Source organism: Sus scrofa, chromosome 15 (genome assembly GCF_054392235.1).
Source record: "Sus scrofa isolate SSC_HxYL_T2T_F1_AM1 chromosome 15, Sscrofa_HxYL_maternal_Yorkshire_Landrace_v2.0, whole genome shotgun sequence".
NCBI classification, from domain to species: Eukaryota; Metazoa; Chordata; class Mammalia; order Artiodactyla; family Suidae; genus Sus; species Sus scrofa.
The window spans coordinates 45,655,900-45,678,275 of record NC_139397.1 but is presented as its reverse complement, the minus strand read 5'-3'; the positions used below and the strand labels follow the sequence as shown (position 1 = coordinate 45,678,275).

Genomic DNA, 22,376 nt, shown 5'->3' with positions numbered 1-22,376 from the left:
GTGCAGAGGCCCCTCTCCTCCTTGAGGCTGGGCTGCAGTATCTTCTCACCCGGGCCCAGCGTTCCCCACACCTCAGCCCACCGAACTCCGCTTTCCGCTTGCCTGTCTGTGGCCTGCTTTGTATCCATGACAGGACTTGAGAGTTTACATTCACTTGTTCATTCCTTTTTGTTAAATATCCTGACTGGAATGTAAACTTTGTGAGATCTGGAACTTTGTTTTGTTTATGACTATATCTGTGCCAGGCACCCAGTGAGTACTCAGTGCCGGCTTGGGTGGCTGAATGAAAGGGTCATGGGGTTGGCACAGAGAGCAGGAGAGAGGGTGGGCCAGGATTCCGGGGAAGAGGGGGAGGCACAGGTGGAAAGGAGGGGATGCCAGGCAAATGCGTGGGTTGTATAAGGCCTCTGCGGGGACTGTGGGAATACCAGATGCCCCAGGGCCAAGGAAGCCCCCTACAAAGCAAACCAGAGAGCCTTCAGCAGAAGTCAGAAACACTAGCCCTTCTCGCACCTGCTACACTGACACCCCCCGCCTTTTATTTTTCTTTCCACGTTTGCCAAGCACTTACTGGGTTCCAAGCCCTTTAGCACCAGAGATACAAAGGAGAAATAAGCCTTGTTTGATATTGACTTTGGAGAACAGTCATCCATCCTGAAGTTTTGAAAGGAGAGAATTCAAATTACATAACATAGGGAACTGAATTCTTTGGACACAAACTTTTGCATGTGTTCCTGAGCTTCTCCTTGCTGCTTACAGCATTGACATTGACATCTGGGAATTAGCTTAAAGGTTATGGTTCTGGGAATCAATTCTGACTCCCTAATGCTGACTGGTAGGTATGTATTTATATAACTGACACGCTCTCGTTCTTATTACAGAGCATTAATGTAGTCATTGGTAAATAAGATCAGTGTAAACATGCAGAAGTTTATTCATGTGTATTTAATAAAAAGACTACATAGAGATAATAGAAATACTTGTGCTTATCATGGGAAGAATGTGTGTGTGTGTGTGTGTGTGTGTGTGTGTGTGTGTGTGAGGGTCTTTGCCCGAACTTGGCTGGAAGAGCAAGTATCACGTTTTCTCATTGTTTTCTTCTCAGGAATAATTCCGGCGAATGGGAAGATGAATGCCACTGTCAGGTTTACCCCCTTTCAGTATGGGACCGCACAGATCAAACTGCAGCTATGGATCTCACAGTTCAACTCTCAGCCCTATGAATGTGTCTTCACAGGAACATGCTACCCCAACATGGCTTTAAAGTACGGTCACCTGGGCATGTCTTTGTTTATTCTTTAACTTTTTTTTTTTTTTTTTTTGCTTTTTAGGGCTGCACTCTTGGCATGTGGAAGTTCCCAGGCTAGGGGTTGAATCGGAGCTACAGCTGCCGGCCTAAGTCACAGCTACAAACAACTCCAGATCCAAGCCACATCTGTAGCCTGTACCACAGCTCACAGCAATGCTGGATCCTTAGCCCACTGAGCGAGGCCAGGGATTGAACCCACATCCTCATGGATACTAGTTGGGTTTTTTACCACTAAGCCACAATGGGAACTCCCTGTTTTTGTTTATTCTCAAAATTTTTTCAAAGTCTTCCTTTCTTCCATTCTGTGCTTCTTTTATGTAACAGAATGTCATCAAGAACTTACTTAAGGAGTTTCTGCTGTGATGCAGGGGGTTAAGAATCCAATCGAAGTGGCTCAGTTCACTACAGAGGCACGGGTTCAAACCATGACCTGTGCAGTGGGTTAAAGGATCTGGCATTGCCGAAGCTGTGGTGTAGGTGGCAGCTACGGCTCAGATTCAATTCTTGGCCCAGGAACTTCCATATGTCATGGGTGCGGCCATTGAAAACAAACAAAAACTTACTAATATTCCTGAAACTAATATACTGTCTGTGTCAGATCTCAATTTTCAAAATGTATTTAAATGATGAACCTTCATAAAATACACTTTAAAATATAACAGTGATGCATAAAATATTTCTGTGCTTGTGGCAGTAATTGCTTCCACCAAGAGGAGAAGAGATGACTGAGAAAAGGGGTTTTCTGGGAACTCTTTCTCTCACTGATGAATACTGATGTGCTGTTTGAGTTGTTGGCCATATGTGTGAATCATTGTCTATTTGAAAATTTAAATCATAAGACCATATCAACATAGCTATGTTCAAAGTTTAAACATAACATAATGGGCTGAGTGCTTGTCATGGGCAATGTCCACTGAAAATCCCAATGGGAAATGGTCCACACTCTGAAGATATGACAGAAAAGCCCAAATAAGTCATGTGTGACAAGTGACTTTGACATAAGGCAGAAAGGAAAACGCTTTTCTTAAAGCAATATCAGCCTTCAAGACAGAGTAAAGGTGTAAAATGCGTTTCAATTTTCCTTTGTAACAAATTATCCCCCAACTTCCATTTCCTTTGTAACAAATTATCCCCCAGTTCCATTTCCAGTTTGAATTATTATATCCAAGTGTATCTAGTTATATAAAAGTTAAGAGGAAACATTTTTACAGCATAAATATTAATCTTGGAAACGCCTTACAAATATTTTGGAAATGAAGAAGTGTGATTTTCCTCCTGTCCCCTTCACCCATAATCAACATCACATATTAACATCATCAGGCATATTTAAGTGAAGGAACAGAAGTTCCCACTGTGGCTCAGTGGGTTAAGGACCCAGTGTTGTCTCTGTGAGGATACAGGTTCGATCCCTGGCCTCGCTCAGCGGGTTAAGGATCTAGTGTTTCTGTGGTGTAGGCTGGCAGCTGCAGCTCTTATTTGACTCCTAGCCTGGGAACTTAAATATGCTGCAGTTGCAGCCCGAAAAGAAAAGAAAGAAACTCCCTGATTTATTTTGTATGTATATTATGATTGTCTCTCTAAAAATTCCAGAGCAGCTCAAATCAACTGTAGAATATTGATGTGCCTGCTGAACCCAAACCCCGTACATTAGCTCAGTAGAACTCAGCCAACAAACAAGTAACATTGGATAAGAATGAAAGACAGAGCTGATTTTTCCTGTGTCAGGTTAACTGGCTAAGCAGGATGCTGTTTGCCAGCTCCTATCTGCATTGCAACACATAACCGACCTTCTCAGAGGCAATACTGGAGTGGGATTTTTACATGTTTATCCTTCCACAGACATGCTTTGATGGATGCTGAAGCATCGCACAGCAGAAATAACCTGCAGGTGAAGATGCACACTTTTCCTAAACTGTGATGTTTCAGTTTCCTACCTAGAGTTTAATATCTTGTTTATTTATTTATTTTCTTTTTCAGCTGCACCTGTAGCATATGGACGTTCCCAAGCCAGGGACTGAATCCAAGTTGGAGCTGCAACCTACTCCACAACTGTGGCAATGCTGGATCCTTAACCCACTGTGATGGGCTGGGGATCAAACCCTCACTGCCATAGAGACAAGCTGGGTCATTAACCCACTACAGTGGGAAATCCTTTTAGAACACTCTTTAAAAAAAACATTTATTGGAGTTCCCGTCGTGGCTCAGTGGTTAACTAATCCGAATAGAAACCATGAGGTTGCGGGTTCGATCCCTGGCCTTGCTCAGTGGGTTAAGGATCTGGTGTGGCCGTGAGCTTTGGTGTATGTCGCAGACGCAGCTCAGATCCCAAGTTTCTGTGGCTCTGGCATAGGCCGGCTACAGCTCCAATTCGACCCCTAGCCTGGGAACTTCCATATGCCGCGGGAGCGGCCCTAGAAAAGGCAAAAAGACCAAAAAAAAAATTATTGAAGTCTAATTATTCACAATGTTGTGAGTATTTTTTGTTTGTTTAGACTTTTCTACTTTATTTCAAGGACAGTAAATAAGAATCACCAAATTTCTGTACAAAACATCTAATTGGCTTCTTATGTTTTTTAAAAGTAACAATTCTAAAGAAACATGTAATGGGAAATAGATGTTTAATTTCCAAAGAGCATTAAAATATAATTGAAATATAATAGATGCATATATATGACAATGTTGTATTAATTTCTGCTGCACAGCAAAGTGACTTAGCCGTACAGATGTATGTTCTTTTTCATGTTCTCTTCCATGACAGTTTATCCCAGAATATTGAATATCCTTCCCCGTGCTTTATGGTAGGGCCTTGTTGTTTATCCATCCTATATAAACTAGTTCACATCTGTGTTTAAAACACTCTTGGCGTTTTCTTCTCGCTCGCTCGCTCTCTCCCTTTCTTTTTTATTTAGGGCCCCACCTGTGGCATATGGAAGTTGCCAGGCTAGGAGTTTAATCGGAGCTGCAGCTGCCGACCACAGCCACAGCCACGCCAGATCCGAGCTGAGTCTGCAACCTATACCACAGCTCACGGCAATGCTGGATCCTTAAGCCACTGAGCCAAGCCAGGGATCGAACCCACATCCTCCTGGAGACTGTGTTGGGTCCTTAACCCAATGAGCCACAATGGAACTCCCTGAGTCACCTTTTTTAAAGATCCTGCAACAGACAGTGGGCATAATTACTCTTTGACTAGGAACATAAATCATTGTAAATTCTTTTTTAGCATAGTAAATACATTTAGCTGAGGCAAACGAACAGCCTAGAAATGAAATTATGCTAGACTGTGAGCATTTTTCAGCATGTTCTGTTTTCACCTGTGATGTTCTTTGGAATACAAGGAAAGCAGCCATCGGCAGGCTGTTTTTAAATGTTTATGCTCTGAAATTCTGACGCATTTATTTCAGTAAGCCCCTGTTTTAGCACCAGATTCATTTTCAGTTTCAATATCATATTTAATGGACTATAAGTCATGGTATTATCAGAAGGGACTAAGATTAGGCACCTTGAGTTGTTGGGCTATATAATAATTTAATATATGTTTTAAATTCTAGATTAGAAGAATTTGAAAGATTAAATACTCTTGCTAGGAAAGTAGCTGTTCCTCCAGAAAAGGCAATGATACCTGTCCGTTTTCACCGACTGACAACAAATCTTAAGCCTCCAAAGCTTAAGGTAAAGTGGGAGTTAGGCTAAGCACAGTGGAGGGAACTACAGAGAAGTAAAATAATGACTTTTCCCTCCTGATTTGGTCTCAGGAAATTGAATATCAGAACTTGAGGTTTCCGGTAGATTTATCAAATCCATTTGCCGTGGCAACTGTGCTAAACCAAGAGCCAGGAAAATTGAAGATTAAAGAATTAAGAGAAGGTAAGCAGTTTACCCACCATAAATTAGCCCCTGGGCAGGATCTGAAAGAGGGTTGTGTGTCACATTTATCCCCCCTCCCCCAACCCCTGCTTTTTGTCTTTTTAGAGCTGCACCTGAGGTATATGGAGGTTCCCAGGTTAGGGGTCTAATCGGGGCCATAGCCGCCAGCCTACACCACAGCCACAGCAACACCAGATCTGAGCTGCATCTGGGACCTACACCCCAGTTCACGGCAACGCCCGGATCTTTCACCCACTGAGCAAGGCCAGGAATCGAACCTGCGTCCTCATGGATGCTAGTCAGATTCGTTTCTGTTGAGCCAGGACGGGAACTCACCATATTTACCCTTTCTGAGCAATAGCAAGGAAACTCAGATCGATGTTATGTTTTGCCATTAGAAATGCGTTTTTTGGACTTCCTTTTGTGGCTCAGCTGTAACAAACCCGACTGGTATCCATGAGGCCGCAGGTTCGATGCCTGGCCTCGCTCAGTGGGTTAAGTATCCAGCGTTGTCAAGAGCTGTGGTGTAGGTTGAAGACGCTGCTCAGACTGGCATTGCTGTGACTGTGGTGTAGGCTGGCGGCTATAGCTCCAAATCAACCCCTAGCTGGGAACTTCCATATGCCATGGGTGCAGCCCTAAAAAGACAAAAAAAAGAAAAAGAAAGAAAGAAAGAAAGAAAGAAAGAAAGAAAGAAAGAAAGAAAGAAAGAAAGAAAGAAAAGAAAAGAAAGAAAGAAATTAAAAAGAGAAAGAAATGTGTTTTTCTCTCAGCAAATGACTCATTTGATTACTGGTATCATCGTTGTTCACCCCCGCCCACAGTTTTGGACCAAGGCACTGAGATTTCAAAAACAAGGCAGATGAAGGAAGCGCTCTTTGAACAGAAGGTCAGACAGGACACTTATGAAGAGCTTGAAAATCACCTTAAGTGGTAAATATGGAGTGATTATTTGTATCAAGTAACAGTGTTTTTAGTAATGGTTTTTTATACGAGACTAAAGTGTAATAACTTTTTTAGACCCTTTGAAGTATTTGATTATTTTTCTCCCCTTTAATGGATCCTCTGTTTCAGAATGAGTTTTCTATTAGGATTAAGTCACTGTGAGGGAAGCATGCTTTTTCCTAAGTGTCACCAGTGGCAGAACTGGAGGGAATTGGGGTGTGTGGGGGAACTATGGGAGAGAAGCTGGGACATTGCTCCTTGCTGCCCCAGCTGAAGGAACCCCTCACTCTAGGACAGATCTGGGGGACTCAGTCACCCCAAGTGTTGTGCCATCACCCTCACTTCACTCCGAGTCCCCTGTACCCTGGGTTGTATGTCCCCAGGGACCCTCTTGGGGGCCTGGCATTGCAGGCTTGGTGGGGGGTGGAGGCTCCCAGTGGAATTTGTAAAACTCAGATACTGGGCTTCTGCTTTGTGCTCCTGCAAACAAAATGGAACTCTTGGGAGTTCCCATCATGGCGCAGTGGTTAACGAATCCGACTAGGAACCATGAGGTTTCGGGTTCGGTCCCTGCCCTTGCTCAGTGGGTTAATGATCTGGCGTTGCCGTGAGCTGTGGTGTAGGTTGCAGACGCGGCTCGGATCCTGCGTTGCTGTGGCTCTGGCGTAGGCCAGTGGCTGCAGCTCCGATTAGACCCCTAGCCTGGGAACCTCCATATGCCGTGGGAGCAGCCCAAGAAATAGCAAAAAGACAAAAAATAAAATAAATTAAAAAAAAATGGAACTCTTTATACAGGTCTGTTTGTCTGTTTGTTTGTTTGTTTGGCAGCACCAGAAGCATGTGTAAGTCCCTGGGCCAGGGATCCAACCCATGCCACAGCAGTGACAACACCAGATCCTTAACCCTCTGAGCCACCAGGGAACTCCCTCTTTACATGTCTTAAGGAGATCATCCCACATATATCCATGTGTACAGATTTAGCTGAAGTAACTTTAGAACTCTTGAACTGAGTTTAAAAGAGACTCCTGGAAAGGGTCATTGAGAGGCTACCTCGTCCACACCCTCACCTCCTGGCCTCTCAGACAGAGAACAGGCCCCAAGACCCAGGGCAGGCTCAGGCTTCACCACCTGCTACCCCCTCATGAGAAACAAGCCCTTCTGTGCCACAGAATTCTGTGTGAGCTTGTGTTCAATGTCTGGCCTCAGTTGAACAGGAAGTGTGCCAAGTAACACATGACCATTTAAAAAATACTCTTTCCAGGAGTTCCTATTGTGGCCCAGGGGGTTATGAACCCAACTAGTATCCTTGAGGATGCAGGGTCCATCCCTGGCCTGGTTCAGTGGGTTAGGGATCCTTTCCTTGTTATAAAAAAAATGGACACACTCTCACTGTGTGTAGAATGACACACAATGGACACACTGACATTGTGTGTAGTTTTTCAAGAAAACTTGAAAAAAAAATTTTAAGTGTAGAAAAGAAAAAAAAAATCACTCTAATGCAGTGACCACTGTTAGCACTGGTGTATTTCCTTCCTTCTCTGCTTCTTTGTAACATACCTGAAATCACATCCTAAATTCAGTTTTTTTTAATAGTGATTTTTATTTTTTCCATTATAGCTGGTTTACAGTGTTCTGCCAATTTTCTACTGTACAGCAAGGTGACCCAGTCACACATACATGTATACATTCTTTTTTCTCACATTATCATGCTTCATCATAAGTGACTAGATATTGTTCCCAGTGCTATACAGCAGAATCTCATTGCTTATCCATTCCAAAGGCACTAGTTTGCATCTATTAACCCCAAACTCCCAGTCCATCCCACTCCCTCCCCCTTGGCAACCACAAGTCTGTTCTCCATGTCCATGATTTTCTTTCCTGTGGAAAGGTTCACCTGTGCCATATATTAGATTCAGATTTAAGTGATATCATATGGTATTTGTCTTTCTCTTTCTGACTTACTTCTCTCAGTATGAGAGTCTCTAGTTCCATCCATGTTGCTGCAAATGGCATTATTTCATTCTTTTCAATGGCTGAGTAGTATTCCATTGTGTATATATGGCACATCTTCTTAATCCAATCATCTGTCAGTGAACATTTAGGTTGTTTCTATGTCTTGGCTATTGTGAATAGTGCTGCAATGACCATGTGGGTGCATCTGTATTTTTCATGGAAAATTTTGTCTGGATATATGCCCAAGAGAGGGGTTCCAGTGTCATATGGTAGCTGTCTATACACAGTTTTCTAAGGTACCTCCATACTGTTCTCCATAGTGGTTGTACCGATTTACATTCCCACCAATGGTGTAGAAAGGTTCCTTTTTCTTCACACCCTCTCTAGCCTTTGTTATTTGTGAACTTATTAATGATGGCCATTCTGACTGGTGTGAGGTGGTACCTCATAGTAGTTTTGATTTGCATTTCTCTAATAATCAGTGATGTTGAGTTTTTTGGGTTTTGTTTTTGTTTTTTTTTTTTTTTTTTTTTTTTGTCTTTTTGCCATTTCTTGGGCCGCTTTTGCGGCATATGGAGATTCCCAGGCTAGGGGTCGAATCGGAGCTGTAGCCACCGGCCTATGCTAGAGCCACAGCAATGTGGGATCTGAGCCGCGTCTGCAACCTACACCACAGTTCATGGCAACGCCAGATCCTTAACCCACTGAGCAAGGGCAGGGATCAAACCCGAAACCTCACGATTCCTAGTGGGATTTGTTAACCACTGAGCCATGATGGGAACTCCGATGTTGAGCATTTTCTCATGTGCTTGTTGGCCATCTGTATATCTTCTTTGGAGAAATGTCTACGCAGGTCTTTTGCCTGTTTTTCAATTGGGTTGTTGGCTTTTTTGCTGTTGAGTTATATAAGTTGTTTGTATATTTTAAAGATTAAGCCCTTGTCAGTTGCATCATTTGAAACTATTTTCTCACATTCTGTAAGTTGTCTTTTTGGTTTTTTTATGGTTTCCTTTGCTGTGCAAAAATTTGTCAGTTTGATTAGGTCTCATTGGTTTATTTTTGCTTTTATTTCTGTTGTCTTGGGGGACTGACCTGAGAAAACATTTGTAAGATTGATGTCAGAGAATGTTTTGCCTCTTTTCTCTTCTAGGAGTTTGATGGTGTCTTGTCTTACATTTAAGTCTTTAAGCCATTTTGAGTTTATTTTTGTGCATGGTGTGAGGGTGTGTTCTAGTTTCATTGATTTGCATGCAGCTGTCCAGTTTTCCCAGCACCACTTGATGCAAAGACTTTTTCCCATTTTATATTCTTGTCTCCTTTGTCAAAGATTAATTGACCGTAGATGTCTGGGTTTATTCCTGGGTATTCTATTCTGTTCCATTGGTCTGTATGTCTTTTTTGGTACCAATACCACACTGTCTTGATGACTGTGGCTTTGTAATATTGCCTGAAGTCTGGAAGAGTTATGCCTCCTGCTTGGTTTTTGTTCCTCAGAATTGCTTTGGCAATTCTGGGTCTTTGGTGGTTCCACATAGATTTTTGGATTGTTTGTTCTAGTTCTATGAAAAATGTCATAGGTACTTTGATAGGGATTACATTGAATCTGTAGATTGCTTTGGGTAATATGGCCATTTTTACCATATTAATTTTTCCCATCCAGGAGCATGGAATATCTTTCCATTATTTGAATCCTCTTTAATTTCCTTGATTAGTGTTTTATAGTTCTCAGCATATAATTCTTTCACCTCCTTGGTCAGGTTTATTCCTAGGTATTTGATTTTTTGGGTGCAATTTTAAAAGTTATTGTATTTTTGTATTCCTTTTCTAATATTTCATTGTTAGTATACAGAAACACAACTGATTTCTGAATGTTAACCTTATACCCTGCTACTTTGCTGAATTTGTTGATCAGTTTTAGTAGTTTTTGGGTTGAGTCCTTGGGGTTTTCTATATATAGTATCATGTCATCTGCATACAGTGACAGTTTTACCTCTTCTCTTCCAATTTGTATACCTTTTATTTCTTTCGTTTGTCTGATTGCTGTGGCTAGGACTTCCAATACTATGTTGAATAAAAGTGGTGAGAGTGGGCATCCTTGTCTTGTTCCAGATTTTATTGGAAAGGCTTTCAGCTTTTCTCTACTGAGTATTATATTTGCTGTGGGTTTGTCTTAAATGGTTTTTATTATGTTAAGGTATGTTCCCTCTGTACTCATGTTGGTAAGAATTTTTACCATGAATGGATGTTGGACTTTGTCAAATGCCTTTTCTGCGTCTATTGAGATGATCACGTGGTTTTTGACTTTTCTTTTGTTAATGTGGTGTATGACGTTGACTGATTTGTGTATGTTCAGCCATCCTTGTGAACCTGGGATGAATCCCACTTGGTTGTGGTGTATGATCCTTTTTATATGGATAAAATCTTGTTGAGAATTTTTGTGTCTATATTCATCAAAGATATTGGCCTATAGTTTTCTTTTTTGGTAGTATCTTTGTCTGGCTTTGGTATTAGGGCGATGGTAGTGTCATAGAATGTCTTTGGGAGTGTTCCCTCTTCCTCAATCTTTTGGAAAAGTTGAAGGAGGATGGGGATACGTTCCTCTTTGTATGTTTGGTAGAACTCGCCTGTGAAGCCAACCGATCCTGGACTTTTATTTGCAGGGAGTGTTTTTATGACATATTCAATTTCATCTCTAGTGATTGGTCTGTTCAGCTGATCTATTTCTTCTTACTAAATTCAGTTCTGATCCTGTGTTGTTCATTTAATATTTTCTCTCAGTTTTTCTGTTGTAAGATTTTTAAACCTGCCAGTAACCCCCATGTACATTTGCTATAGTTCCATCAGTTAACACCAGGCCATGTGTACTTCCTCCACTCTTTACACACCAACACACCCTGTACATGCACAAGTACAATTACACCCATGCACACACACTTTTTACCCCCTGAGCCATTCGAAAGTAAGTTGCCGGTGTCATGAAGCCTTGAAGACTTAAGCACGTAGCTCTTAAAATAAGGACCTTCTCCAGCATCACCATAATCATTTCTAAGAAGTTCAATTTTTTTTTTCTTTTTGGGCCATCTTGAGGCATATAGAGTTCCCTGGCCAGGGATCAGATCCAAGGAACGCTGGATACTTAATCCACTGTGCCAGACCAGGGATGGAACCTGTGTCCCAGTGCTCCAGAGATGACACCAATCCCATTGCACCATAGCGGGAACTCCCAAGAAGTTTGATATTGACACAATATTAAATAATCAGCCTATATGGAAATTTACCCAGTCGTCCCAACACTGTCTCTTATACATGGGATTTTTTGTTTTTGGAACGGGGAATCCGAGGTTCAATCAAAGAGCATACAATTTGTATTTAGTTTTTGTGTTAGTCTCCTTTAATCTATAACAGTTCTCTAGACATACCCCCCGCCCCCCACTCTGCTTTTAAAATCATAGCTACTTTATTCTTTGAATATGTGTCAGATTCCATGATGGGTCCATTACATACCAGAATTTTTTTTAAGTGTGATAAATTCACACAATATAAAATTAACCATTTAAAAATGTACAACCCAGAAGTTCAAAGTATGTTCACAATGATGTGCAACCATCACTACTTATTTCCAGAATATTTGCATCTCTCCAGAAAGAAACCCCAGAACCATAAAATAGTCACGACCATCCTCTGGCAACCGCTAATCTGTTTTCTGTCTCTGTCGTATTGCCTATTCTGTGCATTTCATATGAGTGGAATCATATAATATATGGCCTTTTGTAACTGGCATCTGAACATGTTTTCTTCTTTCTCTTTATGTCACACCTGTGGCATATGGAGGTTCCCAGGCTAGGGGTAGAGTCAGAGCTACAGCTGCTGGCCTACGCCACAGCCACAGCAACTCGGGATCCAAGCCACGTCTGTGACCTACACCACAGCTCACAACAACGCCTGATCCTTAACCCACGGAGCGAGGCCAGGCATCAAACCTGCATCCTCATGGACACTAGTCTAGCTCGTTACCACTGAGTCACAATGGGAACTCCTGGGCACCCAGACTTTTTAATGCAGAAGTATTTTAGCCTGTGTCACTGGAAGATAAGCTTCACTTCATCAAACACATTACTCACCTTAGTTATGTTGCCAGCATCTCTACAACTTCTCTCCCCCATTGGGGTCTCCTCCAGTGTCTCAGCATGTCTCTTCAGCTGTGGAGCATAGCTAAGACAATCCTGAAATGGATTGTGGTATTCTGATGGCTTCTGGAGGCTGTTTTTTTGTTTGTTTGTTTGTTTTTTCCCCCTCCCCAGGCAGGTGCACCTCGGGAAAGACCCCATGTCCTTTAAATTGAAAAAAGACCTTATGGAGGAGCGGCAAAGAATAAACCAGAAGTACAAGGTCAGAAGTACTGCCAATTTGATATCATTTACTTCACTAAATATTTTGAATTCCTGCCATATTGCAAGACGCCATACCAGAAGGAAAAACAATACCACAGTTGGGAGGGGAGGCTATTAGCAAGTCCATCATTAACTGCAAATCAAGGCTGAATGTGAATGTCATATGAGACCCTCCTAAATATTGTGGGGATTCAGAGGCCAGCGAGGAGAGAGGATTCATCTAACTGGAAAGCTTCCTAGTAGACACAGTAAAATTTTGAAAAGTAATAAAAAGGAAAAAGGCGTCCAACTTAGAGGCAGGAACTAGCTCGAATTTGGGCTGGAATGTGGGGTGTGAGGTGTGCCGGTCCCGCGATCTGCAGAGCATGGTGTGAGAGACCCAAAGACCAGGAGCCAAACTGGAGGCAGATGGAACTAAAGCTGGAGGCTGAGGCATTTGGCAGGAAGCCAGAGACTGCGGAAGGGGTTGGGCATTAGAGTCTCTGGGGTGATCACTTCTCACTCACGGGAGCTGGTCAATAATACCAAGTTCTGGGCATTTCCCAGTGGCTCAGCGGGTTAAGGATCTGATGTTATCCCTGCTGTGGCTCAGGTTCGACCTCTAAGCCCAGAACGTCTGCATGCAGAGAGTGTGACCAAAATAATAACAAAAATGTTATTATTATTAAATTCTGAAGTGTTTATCATAACCAAGTAGAGTCCTAATAAAGATATGTCTCCCTTCTCTTTCTTGTAGCTAACGATGCATTTGCCAGTCTCTTCTTTAAAGTGCCTATATTTTATTCGACTTTTAGTGGTGCCGGAGGACTGAGTTTCTCTATCCACGAAATCTGTATTTTGAGCCCAACGTCCCATCTCAAGCTTAGGCTCCCCCTGCATGCAGATAAGAGCTGGGCAGCTCCCTGCCCTGGTGACCATCACAGGGCATCTCATATTTCTGAACAGGGTGTAGGTGTGGTGATCCGAATAGATTTCTTCCAGTTAAATCTTTAAAAATGATGAACAGTGTACTTGAGACCCAAGCTAGTTTAAAAAGTTACCTAACAAACAACAAAACCCACAGACAGGCATATGACACATGTTTTTGTGGTGTGCACCGTCCCCTTGGCCATGGAGGCAGGCTGTGTAGATGCTGATCCAAGCCCAGCCTGCATTCCTGGTGATGACCTGGTTTCCCAGTGGCTCCCGGGGGGCCAAGAACAATTGTTCAGGGGCATCACGGAAGCAGGCAGTGGGGGAGGGGAGCACCTGGGGGACACTTAACCCTAGGAGGGGACGGACTCCCAATCTCCAGCTCCTGGAAAGGGGAGGGATCACATCCTTTGCTAAACCCAGATAATCAGCTCTGAGGAGCTTAAATCTTGGCAGACCCCTTACATTTCTTTTATTTATTTATCTATTCATTTATTTTGGGGGCTGCACCCAGTGACATATGGAAGTTCCAGGCTAGGTGTCGAATCGGAGCGGCAGCTGCTGGCCTCCACTACGGCCACGTGGGATTCAAGCCAAGTCTTCAACCTACACCATAGCTCACAGCAATGCCTCATCCTTAACGCACTGATGGAGGCCAGGGATCGAACCCTCATCCTCATGGATACGAGTTGGGTTCATTGCTGCTAAGCCATGATTCTCCCATGGTTACAGTCTCCTAAAATCCTTTCCATGAATTTTTATTTTTTACTTTTCTGTGAATTTTAAATACTTCAGAACTAATTTCCAGAGACTATTCTCTAATGATAGGAAGGAGATATTGGGTTTGGGCTTCCGTAAAAACTTCCCTTGTTTAAACAGTAAGTGTAATTACAACATTCATTTTAACCATTGCTCCCAAGGGTAACTTGACCAGTTGCTTAATGGGTTTCTACCAGTTTTAAAGAGAAATGCAGTTGTGTGCACTGACCTTCAATTTTAATATTTTTAATAATTGAAAACCCCAGCTAGACAGAGGAGATCCCATTTTGGAAGAGGAATTTCAGAGACTCAAGACAGAAGTTAACCCCAAACGGGTTGTACGGGATCTGGAAGAAGTGAGTAACTTTTCTTTATTTGGAATCTAATTATCAGCAGCTCTTTATGAGGCTTATTTTTTATTTTTTTATTTTTAAAAATTTTACTGGAGTATAGATGACTTGCGGTGTGTTAGCTTCAGGTGTGCAGCAAACTGAATTAGGTATACATACACATATATCCATTCTTTTTCAGATTCTTTTCCCATATAGGCCATCACAGCGTATTGAGTAGATTTCTCTGTGGTATAATGCTTATTTTGTTTGCTTTTTGCTTTTTAGGGCCTCACCTGTAGCATAGGGAAGTTCCCAGGCTAGGAGTTGAATCAGAGCTGCAGATGCCGGCCCATTCCACAGCTGCAGCAACACGGGATCCAAGCCAAGTCTGTGACCTACACCACAGCTCATGGCAACACCAGATCCTTAACCCACTGAGTGAGGCCAGGGATTGAACCTGCATCCTCATGGATACTAGTTGGGTTTGTAACCTGCTGAGCCACAATGGGGACTCTGATGCTTATTTTTTGAATGATAAACAATGTTATAGAAATCCTTTTGTCAAGGGGTTTTTAATTTTTTTTTTTTTGGCTACACCCAAATCACATGGAAGTTCCCAGGCCTTTTCTGGGGCCGCTTCCGCAGCATATGGAGGTTCCCAGGCTAGGGGTTGAATCAGAGCCGTAGCCACCAGCCTACACCAGAGCCATGGCAACGCGGGATCCGAGCCGCATCTGCAACCTACACCACAGCTCAAGGCAACGCAGGATCCTCAACTCGCTGAGCAAGGCCAGGGATTGAACCCACAACCTCATGGTTCCTAGTCAGATTCGTTAACCACTATGCCACGACAGGAACTCCTACAGTCGGATTCTTAACCCATGGTGCCACAGCAAGAACTCGCCAAGGGATATTTAATAATATTAATTTGCTTACCTTTCTGGAGTTTTTCCCTTTTTTTTTTAATACATATGCATGAGTCCAGTATCCACAATTAATGTTCCCCTTGGAATTAACAGCATCGCACACTGCCTCCTCCTTTCCACAACTCTCCTTTCTCCTCTTGGTCTCCTTTTTTATTTCCTTTTGCTCTCCACACCCCTGTCCCCAGGTCCTTCGGTGGGCCACTGTGCCTTGCCCCCTTCCCTTGGTGGGAAGGATTCAAGGCAGGAAGTCAGAAGCCAGAGTTGGGGTCCCAGCTCCACAGCGGGTTTGGGACTCAGGAAGAGCCCTCATAGGCTTGGTGCCTCAGTGTCCTCGAGTATAAAATGGGGACAGTAGCCTGTCCACCTGTGTGTCCTCTGTCATGTGATCATTTCTGGTTAAAATCAAAATTTCAATTTTAAAAATTAAAAAAAAAGGAGTTCCCGTTGTCGCTCAGTGGTTAACAAATCCGACTAGGAACCATGAGGTTTCGGGTTCGGTCCCTGGCCTTGCTCAGTGGGTTAAGGATCCGGCGTTGCCATGAGCTGTGGTCTATTCACAGACGAGGCTGGGATCCTGTGTTGCTGTGGCATGGTGTAGGCTGGTGGCTACAGCTCCGATTCCACCCTAGCCTCCGATTCCACCCATATTCTCCATATGCCACGGGAGCAGCCCAAGAAATGGCAAAAAAGACCAAAAATAAATAAATAAATAAATAAATAAAAAGTCTTCCTAATCTTCCCACCTCCATCATTCTCACTTTTCTGGGTTTGCCATCTCTGAATTATTTTTACCTCTTTTCTCCTCCCGCACATTTAATCTGGCCACAAAGTCTTGCTGAAGCTCTTCCACAAGGCCAGGTCCAAGTCCAGCCATCATGTCCACCCTCACCTAATCCAGCCATCGATTGACAGTGGGTCTGCCCTCCCCTCCACCGCCCACTGCAGGTGCCAGTGCGAGACTAATTCATTTCTGACGACTTTCTCTTTGTGTTGCTTTCCTGGGTTTGAGACCCTGCAGTGCCTGAGGCTCTGGCTGGCCTTACAACACACCCAGGCCCCCCTTCCTTCGCATTCATTGACTGATTCACAAACATTCTCACCCACATGTGCAGCCTTTCCACCTGGAATCATGCAGTCGTTGCCTCCCAGTTCTGTGTGCAGGGCCAGTACCCATACGGGGGACGGACTTCTGTGTGACTTCATTCTTATAACTGAGGGCCACATGCGTCTGCTTGAGCTTTGCTGTCCAGCTTTGCTGTCCATTTCTTTTTCTTTTTTTTTTTTTTTTTTTTTTTTGTTGTTGTCTTTTTAGGGCCAAACCTTGGCATATGCAAGTTCCCAGGCTAGGGGTCAAAATGGAGCTGTAGCTGCTGGCCTACACCATAGCCACAGCAATGCAGGATCCCAGCTGCATCTGCGAACTACACCACAGCTCACGGCAACACCAGATCCTTAACCCACTGCGCGAGGCCAGGGATCAAACCCATGTCCTCATGGATGCTAGTCGGGTTTGTTACCACTGAGCTGCAATGAGAACTCCCAGGCTGTACACTTCTTAAAACCCAAATCTTGTCTTCCTCTTTTGGCCCCTCACCCAAGAAGTATTTCCTAGAATACTGTGTACAGCAGAAGTGCTTAATAAATGCTCATTCAGTGGAAGAACAAATAATATCTTGGTTTGAGATCCAACTCAAACACATTTTTATTAAATGCTCATGGCAGGAGTTAACATATAAATCTAAGATGTGCCTGTATTTTCTGTTTACAGAACATCAGGGAGTTTCATCCTAATTTTGATCCTGTCATTAATAACACTTGGGTCAACAGGTTCAGGGCGCAAAGACGGTTTCAACAAGCAGCACGCAAGGTAAGTCTCAGCACCAGATTGAAGTTGTAAACTGTTTAGTCATCAGCACAAGGAAATTGAACAATGACCTTTTTTCTTTTCATGTTTAAAGTTTCATTGAAGTATAGTTGATTTACAATGCTGTGATAATTTCTGCCATACAACAAAGTGACTCAGTTATACATGTACACACACCCATTCTTCTTCAGATTCTTTTCCCACCTAGATTATTGCAGAATATTGGGTAGAATTCTCTGTCTCTGCAGCAGGTTACTGTTGGCCAGTCATTCTATATATCTCAGTGTGTATATGCCGATCCCCAACCCCCAGCCCAACCCTCCCCCTACCTGTTCCCCTTGGTAACCACATGTTTCTTTTCAAAGTCTGTGAATCTGTTTCTGTTCTGCAAATAAGCTCATTTGTATCCTTATTTTAGATTCCACATACAAGTGATAGCACAAGATAATTGTCTTTCACTGTCTGCCTAACTTCACTTAGTATGCTCATCTCTAGGTCCATCCATGTTGCTGCAAATGGCATTATTTCCTTCTTTTTTTATGGCTGAGTAATAGTCCATTGCATATATGTACCACATCTTTTTTATCCATTCCTCTGTCATTGGAAATTTAGGTTGCTTCTATGTCTTGGCTATTGTGAATAGTGCTGCAATGAACACTGGGGTGCATGGATCTTTTTGATTAATGGTTTTGTCTGGATAGATGCCCAGGATTGGGACTGCTGGATCACATGGTAGTTCTATTTTTAGTTTTTGAGGAACTTCCACACTGTCTTCCATAGTGACCGTAACCAATTTACATTCCCACCAACAGTATAAGAGGGTTCCCTTTTGAACAATGAGCTTTTTTAAAAAATAACAGCTTTACTGAGAAACAATTTACATCCATAAAATTCACTTTTATTAAGTGTGCAATTCAGTATTTTTTCGGACATTGCCAGAGTTGAACAGCCATCACCACTGTCTAACTTCAGGGCATTTTTTTTTTTTTTTTGTCTTTTTGCCATTTCTTGGGCCACTGCCGTGGCATATGGAGGTTCCCAGGCTGGGGGTCTAATCTGAGCCGTAACCATCGGCCTACACCAGAGCCACAGCAACTCGGAATCCTTAACCCACTGAGCAAGGCCAGGGACCGAACCGGAAATCTTACAGTTCCTAGTCGGATTCGTTAACCACTAAGCCACGATGGGAACTCCCTTTAGGGCATTTTTATCACTGCCTAAAGAAACCTGGCTCCCATTAGCAGTCACTCCCCACCCCCAGTCCCTGTCTGTTTTCTGTCTCTGGGGATTTGCCTATTCTGGACATTTCATATACCGGCTTCTTTCTCTTAACATGTTTTCAAGGTTCATCTGCGATACAGCAGGTTTCCGGAGCTCGTCCCTTTTTCAGGATGAACACTGTTCCACTGTATGGAAGTACCACGCTCTGTTTATCTAGTCATCGACTGAGACATTTGGGCTGTCCTCACCTTTGGGCTCTCACTGGGGGACTAATGAGGCTACAAACATTTATGTTTGTGAATATATTTTCAATTCTCTTGGGTGTCTGTACCTAAGAGCAGGATTGTTGGGCCATGTAATGACTCTGGAATAGGAGGGTGCTGATCAGTTGTAATGGGGTGTTCCTGTGGGGTCTTGTCTCTAGCATCCTGGCTTCCTCACTGTCACTCTGGTCTTCCATCCCCATTTCCTGGGATCAGGATCCCGTGAAGACCTCTTAGCCTCTAAGGTCAATAAAGTGTGAAAGGAGGCCCAGGTCCGGCAGCCCCACAGCTCTACGTTGTCCCGGTTTCCATCTTCTTTCCCAAACACCAGCTTATTCCCCGCCCCTCAGCCTTCACCTGAAATGTGGTTCCATCTGGCCGGCCTCTGTCCACACCTATCCTTCCGCCAGCTCAGTCTGCCCCTCCTCCAGGAAACAGTCCTGTAAGCTTCCGCTCTGCATCATCTCCAGGGTTCCTCTTGCATCTTATGCTGCATCTGGATCTCTTGTCTCTGCTGCCGGCACGTGGCTGCCTGGCGAGGGCAGGCAGAAGCACCTTCAGGCAGGGAGACAGGTGAAGACTTGCGCTCCTGGGGCCAGGCTGCTTGCCCCTAACTCGTGGTGCTACTCCTCAGGAGCTCTCTGCTCTTGGACAAGTTCCATGACCTCTGGGCCTTAGCTTCCTCATTTGTCACCGAGGATAACAGTAAGACGTGTCTCAAAGGGTTGTTGTGAAAGTTGAAGGAGTCACACATAGAAGAAACTCCAAAAGTTTTATGTACCAGGTGAGCTTGTAAACAGTGCTTCCAGCCTGGTGACAGTCTGGGAGTGGGGAGTGGCTCGCTGCCTCAGTGACCTGCTCACCAACCTCGCAGGCCCTGGAAACCAATGTTCCTGCTGGGGCTTTGCCTAGGTGGACTCTGTACCTGTGCAGAACAGAGGTGGCCACAAGATGCTCCATGTGGGGGAGGAAGTGGTGGAAAGAGGCAGCACAAAGGTGGGGCACAGCAGGAGTTCCCCTCCTGGCGCAGTGGAAACGAATCCGACTAGGAACCATGAGGTTGCGTGTTCTATCCCTGGCCTCGTTCAGCAGGTTAAGGATCCGGCGTTGCCGTGAGCTCTGGTGTAGGCCAGTGGCTACAGCTCTGATTAGACCCCCCTAGCCTGGGAGCCTCCATGTGCTGTGAGTGCGGCCCTAAAAAAGACAAAAAAGGCAAAAAAAAAAAAAAAAAAAAAAGGTGGAGCACAGCAAGACACTGGCCCAGCCTGCTTCCTCTGAGTGGGACGACCTTGGCTGCTCTGGAGCCAGCTCCCCTGTGTCATCAGGCTTGTGTTTGCCTCTGAAGCATGACTCCGGCTCTTCCTCACACTCCCCACCAAGTACTGTCAGAGAGATGTGCAAATGTGTCACTAGCCTGGTGACTCCTGCCGTCTCCCCAGCCCGGTCACAGCCCGGTCACAGCTCTATCCTCTCTCGCCCAGACCCGTGCACCCAGCCTTCCTCTTCCTGTGCCTGCATAGCAGCCAGACATGGAGTCCCAAAGCCGAGAGACGATCAGGCCTCTCCCCGTAAAACCCTCCAAAGGCCTCGCGTTGCATTTGGAATGAGATGTACAGTTTGTATCCAGGCAACAAGGCCATACTGGATTTCCCTCTGTCCTTTCTTTAAAAATGTTCTTGGGGAGTTCCCGTCGTGGCGCGGTGGTTAACGAATCCGACTAGGAACCATGAGGTTGCAGGTTCGATCCCTGCCCTTGCTCAATGGGTTAACGATCCGGCGTTGCCGTGAGCTGTGGTGTAGGTCGCAGATGCGGCTCGGATCCCATGTTGCTATGGCTCTGGCGTAGGCTGGCGGCTACAGCTCCGATTAGACCCGTAGCCTGGGAACCTCCATATGCTGCGGGAGCGGCCCAATGAAATAGCAAAAAGACAAAAAAATAAAATAAAATAAAATAAAATAAATTTAAAAAAATGTTCTTGGAACATAGTTGATTTACAACATTGTGTTAATTTCAAGTGTACAGCAAAATCAATCAGTTATACGCAGACATGTATCCATTCTTTTTCAGATTCTTGCCCCATGTAAGTTATTACAGAATATTGAGTGTAGTTCCCTGTGCTATCTAGCAGGTCCTTGTTGATTCTCTATTACATATATAGGAGTGTATGTATGTTAATCCCTAAATTCTAATTTATCCCTTCTCCCCAGATTTCCCCTTTGATAACCATAAATTTGATTTAGAAATCTGTCAGTCTGTATCTCTTTTGTAAATAAGTTCTTTTGCATCATTTTAAACTTCTCTGTCTTTTAAACCTGCCTCTTTTGTTCCTGAATCAGGATCTTTGCACCTGCTGCTTCCTCTGCTCAAAACTCTTTCCAAGCTCATTGTCTCCTCATCAGTACAGTCTCTGGTCAAAACTCATTCCTCCGAGAGGCCTTGAATCCTCGCAGAATCGGCTAGACTACCCCTCTTCCAGCCCCCCCCTCCAGTCACGTCTTTGTGTGTTACTCTTTTTTCTTTTCTTCATGGGCTTTATCTTGTTTGTCTGTTCATATGTTTGTTTGTTTTCTTTTTAGGGCCGCACTCACAGCATATGGAAGTTCCCAGGCTAGGAGTCAAACTGGAGCTGTAGCTGCCAGTCTACACCACAACCACAGCAATGAGGGATCCGAGCCACATCTGCAACCTACACAATAGCTCACAGCAATGCTGGATCCTTAATCCACTGAGCGAAGCCAGGGATCAAACCCACATCTTCACAGACACTATGTTGGAGTTGTTACCACTGAGCCACAAGGGGAAGTCCCATTCACGTGGTTGTTATCATTCCACTTTGCGTGCGCGCGCGCGCGTGCACACACACACACACACACACACACACACACACACACACACTTGCTCTATGCAGGCAGGACACTTGTTTGTCCCCCACTGTGTCTGCAGTACCTGGAAAGAATGGTCCACAGAGCAGCCACCTCACAGTATTTGTTAAATGAATTTGTCTCAGGATGGAGAAAGGCAGGAACCGTGGGATGAAGGTACCCTTCGAGCAGCTTTGTGTGCAGGTTGTACATCCCCAGCAGCATCTGTTCTGAATGCCAAACTCAGGAGCCTGCGTCAGCATGGCCCCCAACTGCAGCCCCAAACCCAATTGCCCCTTAGTTTGCCCCTTGTAAATAACGCGGCGGGAGCATTACTACTCAGATACACCGAAAAGAAGGAACATAGAACCAGTCACTCTTTCCATTCTGGAAATATGAGAAAACTGGGGCTCATAAATTGGGTGGGACAGGGCCATTTGATAACCTGGTCTTTTTCTGTGCCCAGGCGGGCCTGCACCGCACAGACCTTGATGTCCTGAGACCTTGTCTAGGGTAGCATGCCATCCTCCCTGGGAATCACCATGTAGAGCGGTGGCCTCAGCCCTTGGTTGTGGTTGGGAAAAGTGAGCTAAACAGAATGCCGCCATGAGCATGTGCCAACTAATGGTGTGCAGCCATTGCTCTTTCTAACGCCAGGTCATTGTGCATCGCCGATTACTTACCATGCTGGATGCTGTCCGTAACATGCGTGGAGAAGCCGTCATAAGAAAGTTCACTGAGGGAAGACAGTCCACAGCACAAGGTAGTGCTC

The 22,376-nt window shown here is 44.2% G+C and overlaps 1 protein-coding gene across 16 annotated transcripts in view; it reads left to right on the top strand.

The window, feature by feature from the left end:
* CFAP221 (cilia and flagella associated protein 221) overlaps positions 1-22,376 on the top strand; it is a 97,464-nt gene that overhangs the window by 37,165 nt on the left and 37,923 nt on the right. For all 16 annotated transcript variants that reach the window (XR_014829660.1, XR_014829661.1, XR_014829665.1 and 13 more), the window contains 8 exons: positions 1,106-1,265; positions 4,861-4,981; positions 5,065-5,176; positions 6,001-6,109; positions 12,376-12,463; positions 14,403-14,492; positions 17,163-17,261; positions 22,262-22,367. Coding sequence is in view for 12 of the 16 variants with exons in the window: in XM_021075445.2 (XP_020931104.1) it covers positions 1,106-1,265; positions 4,861-4,981; positions 5,065-5,176; positions 6,001-6,109; positions 12,376-12,463; positions 14,403-14,492; positions 17,163-17,261; positions 22,262-22,367 (885 nt within the window). In the remaining 4 variants the exon portion in view is untranslated. The remainder of the gene's footprint in view (positions 1-1,105; positions 1,266-4,860; positions 4,982-5,064; positions 5,177-6,000; positions 6,110-12,375; positions 12,464-14,402; positions 14,493-17,162; positions 17,262-22,261; positions 22,368-22,376) is intronic.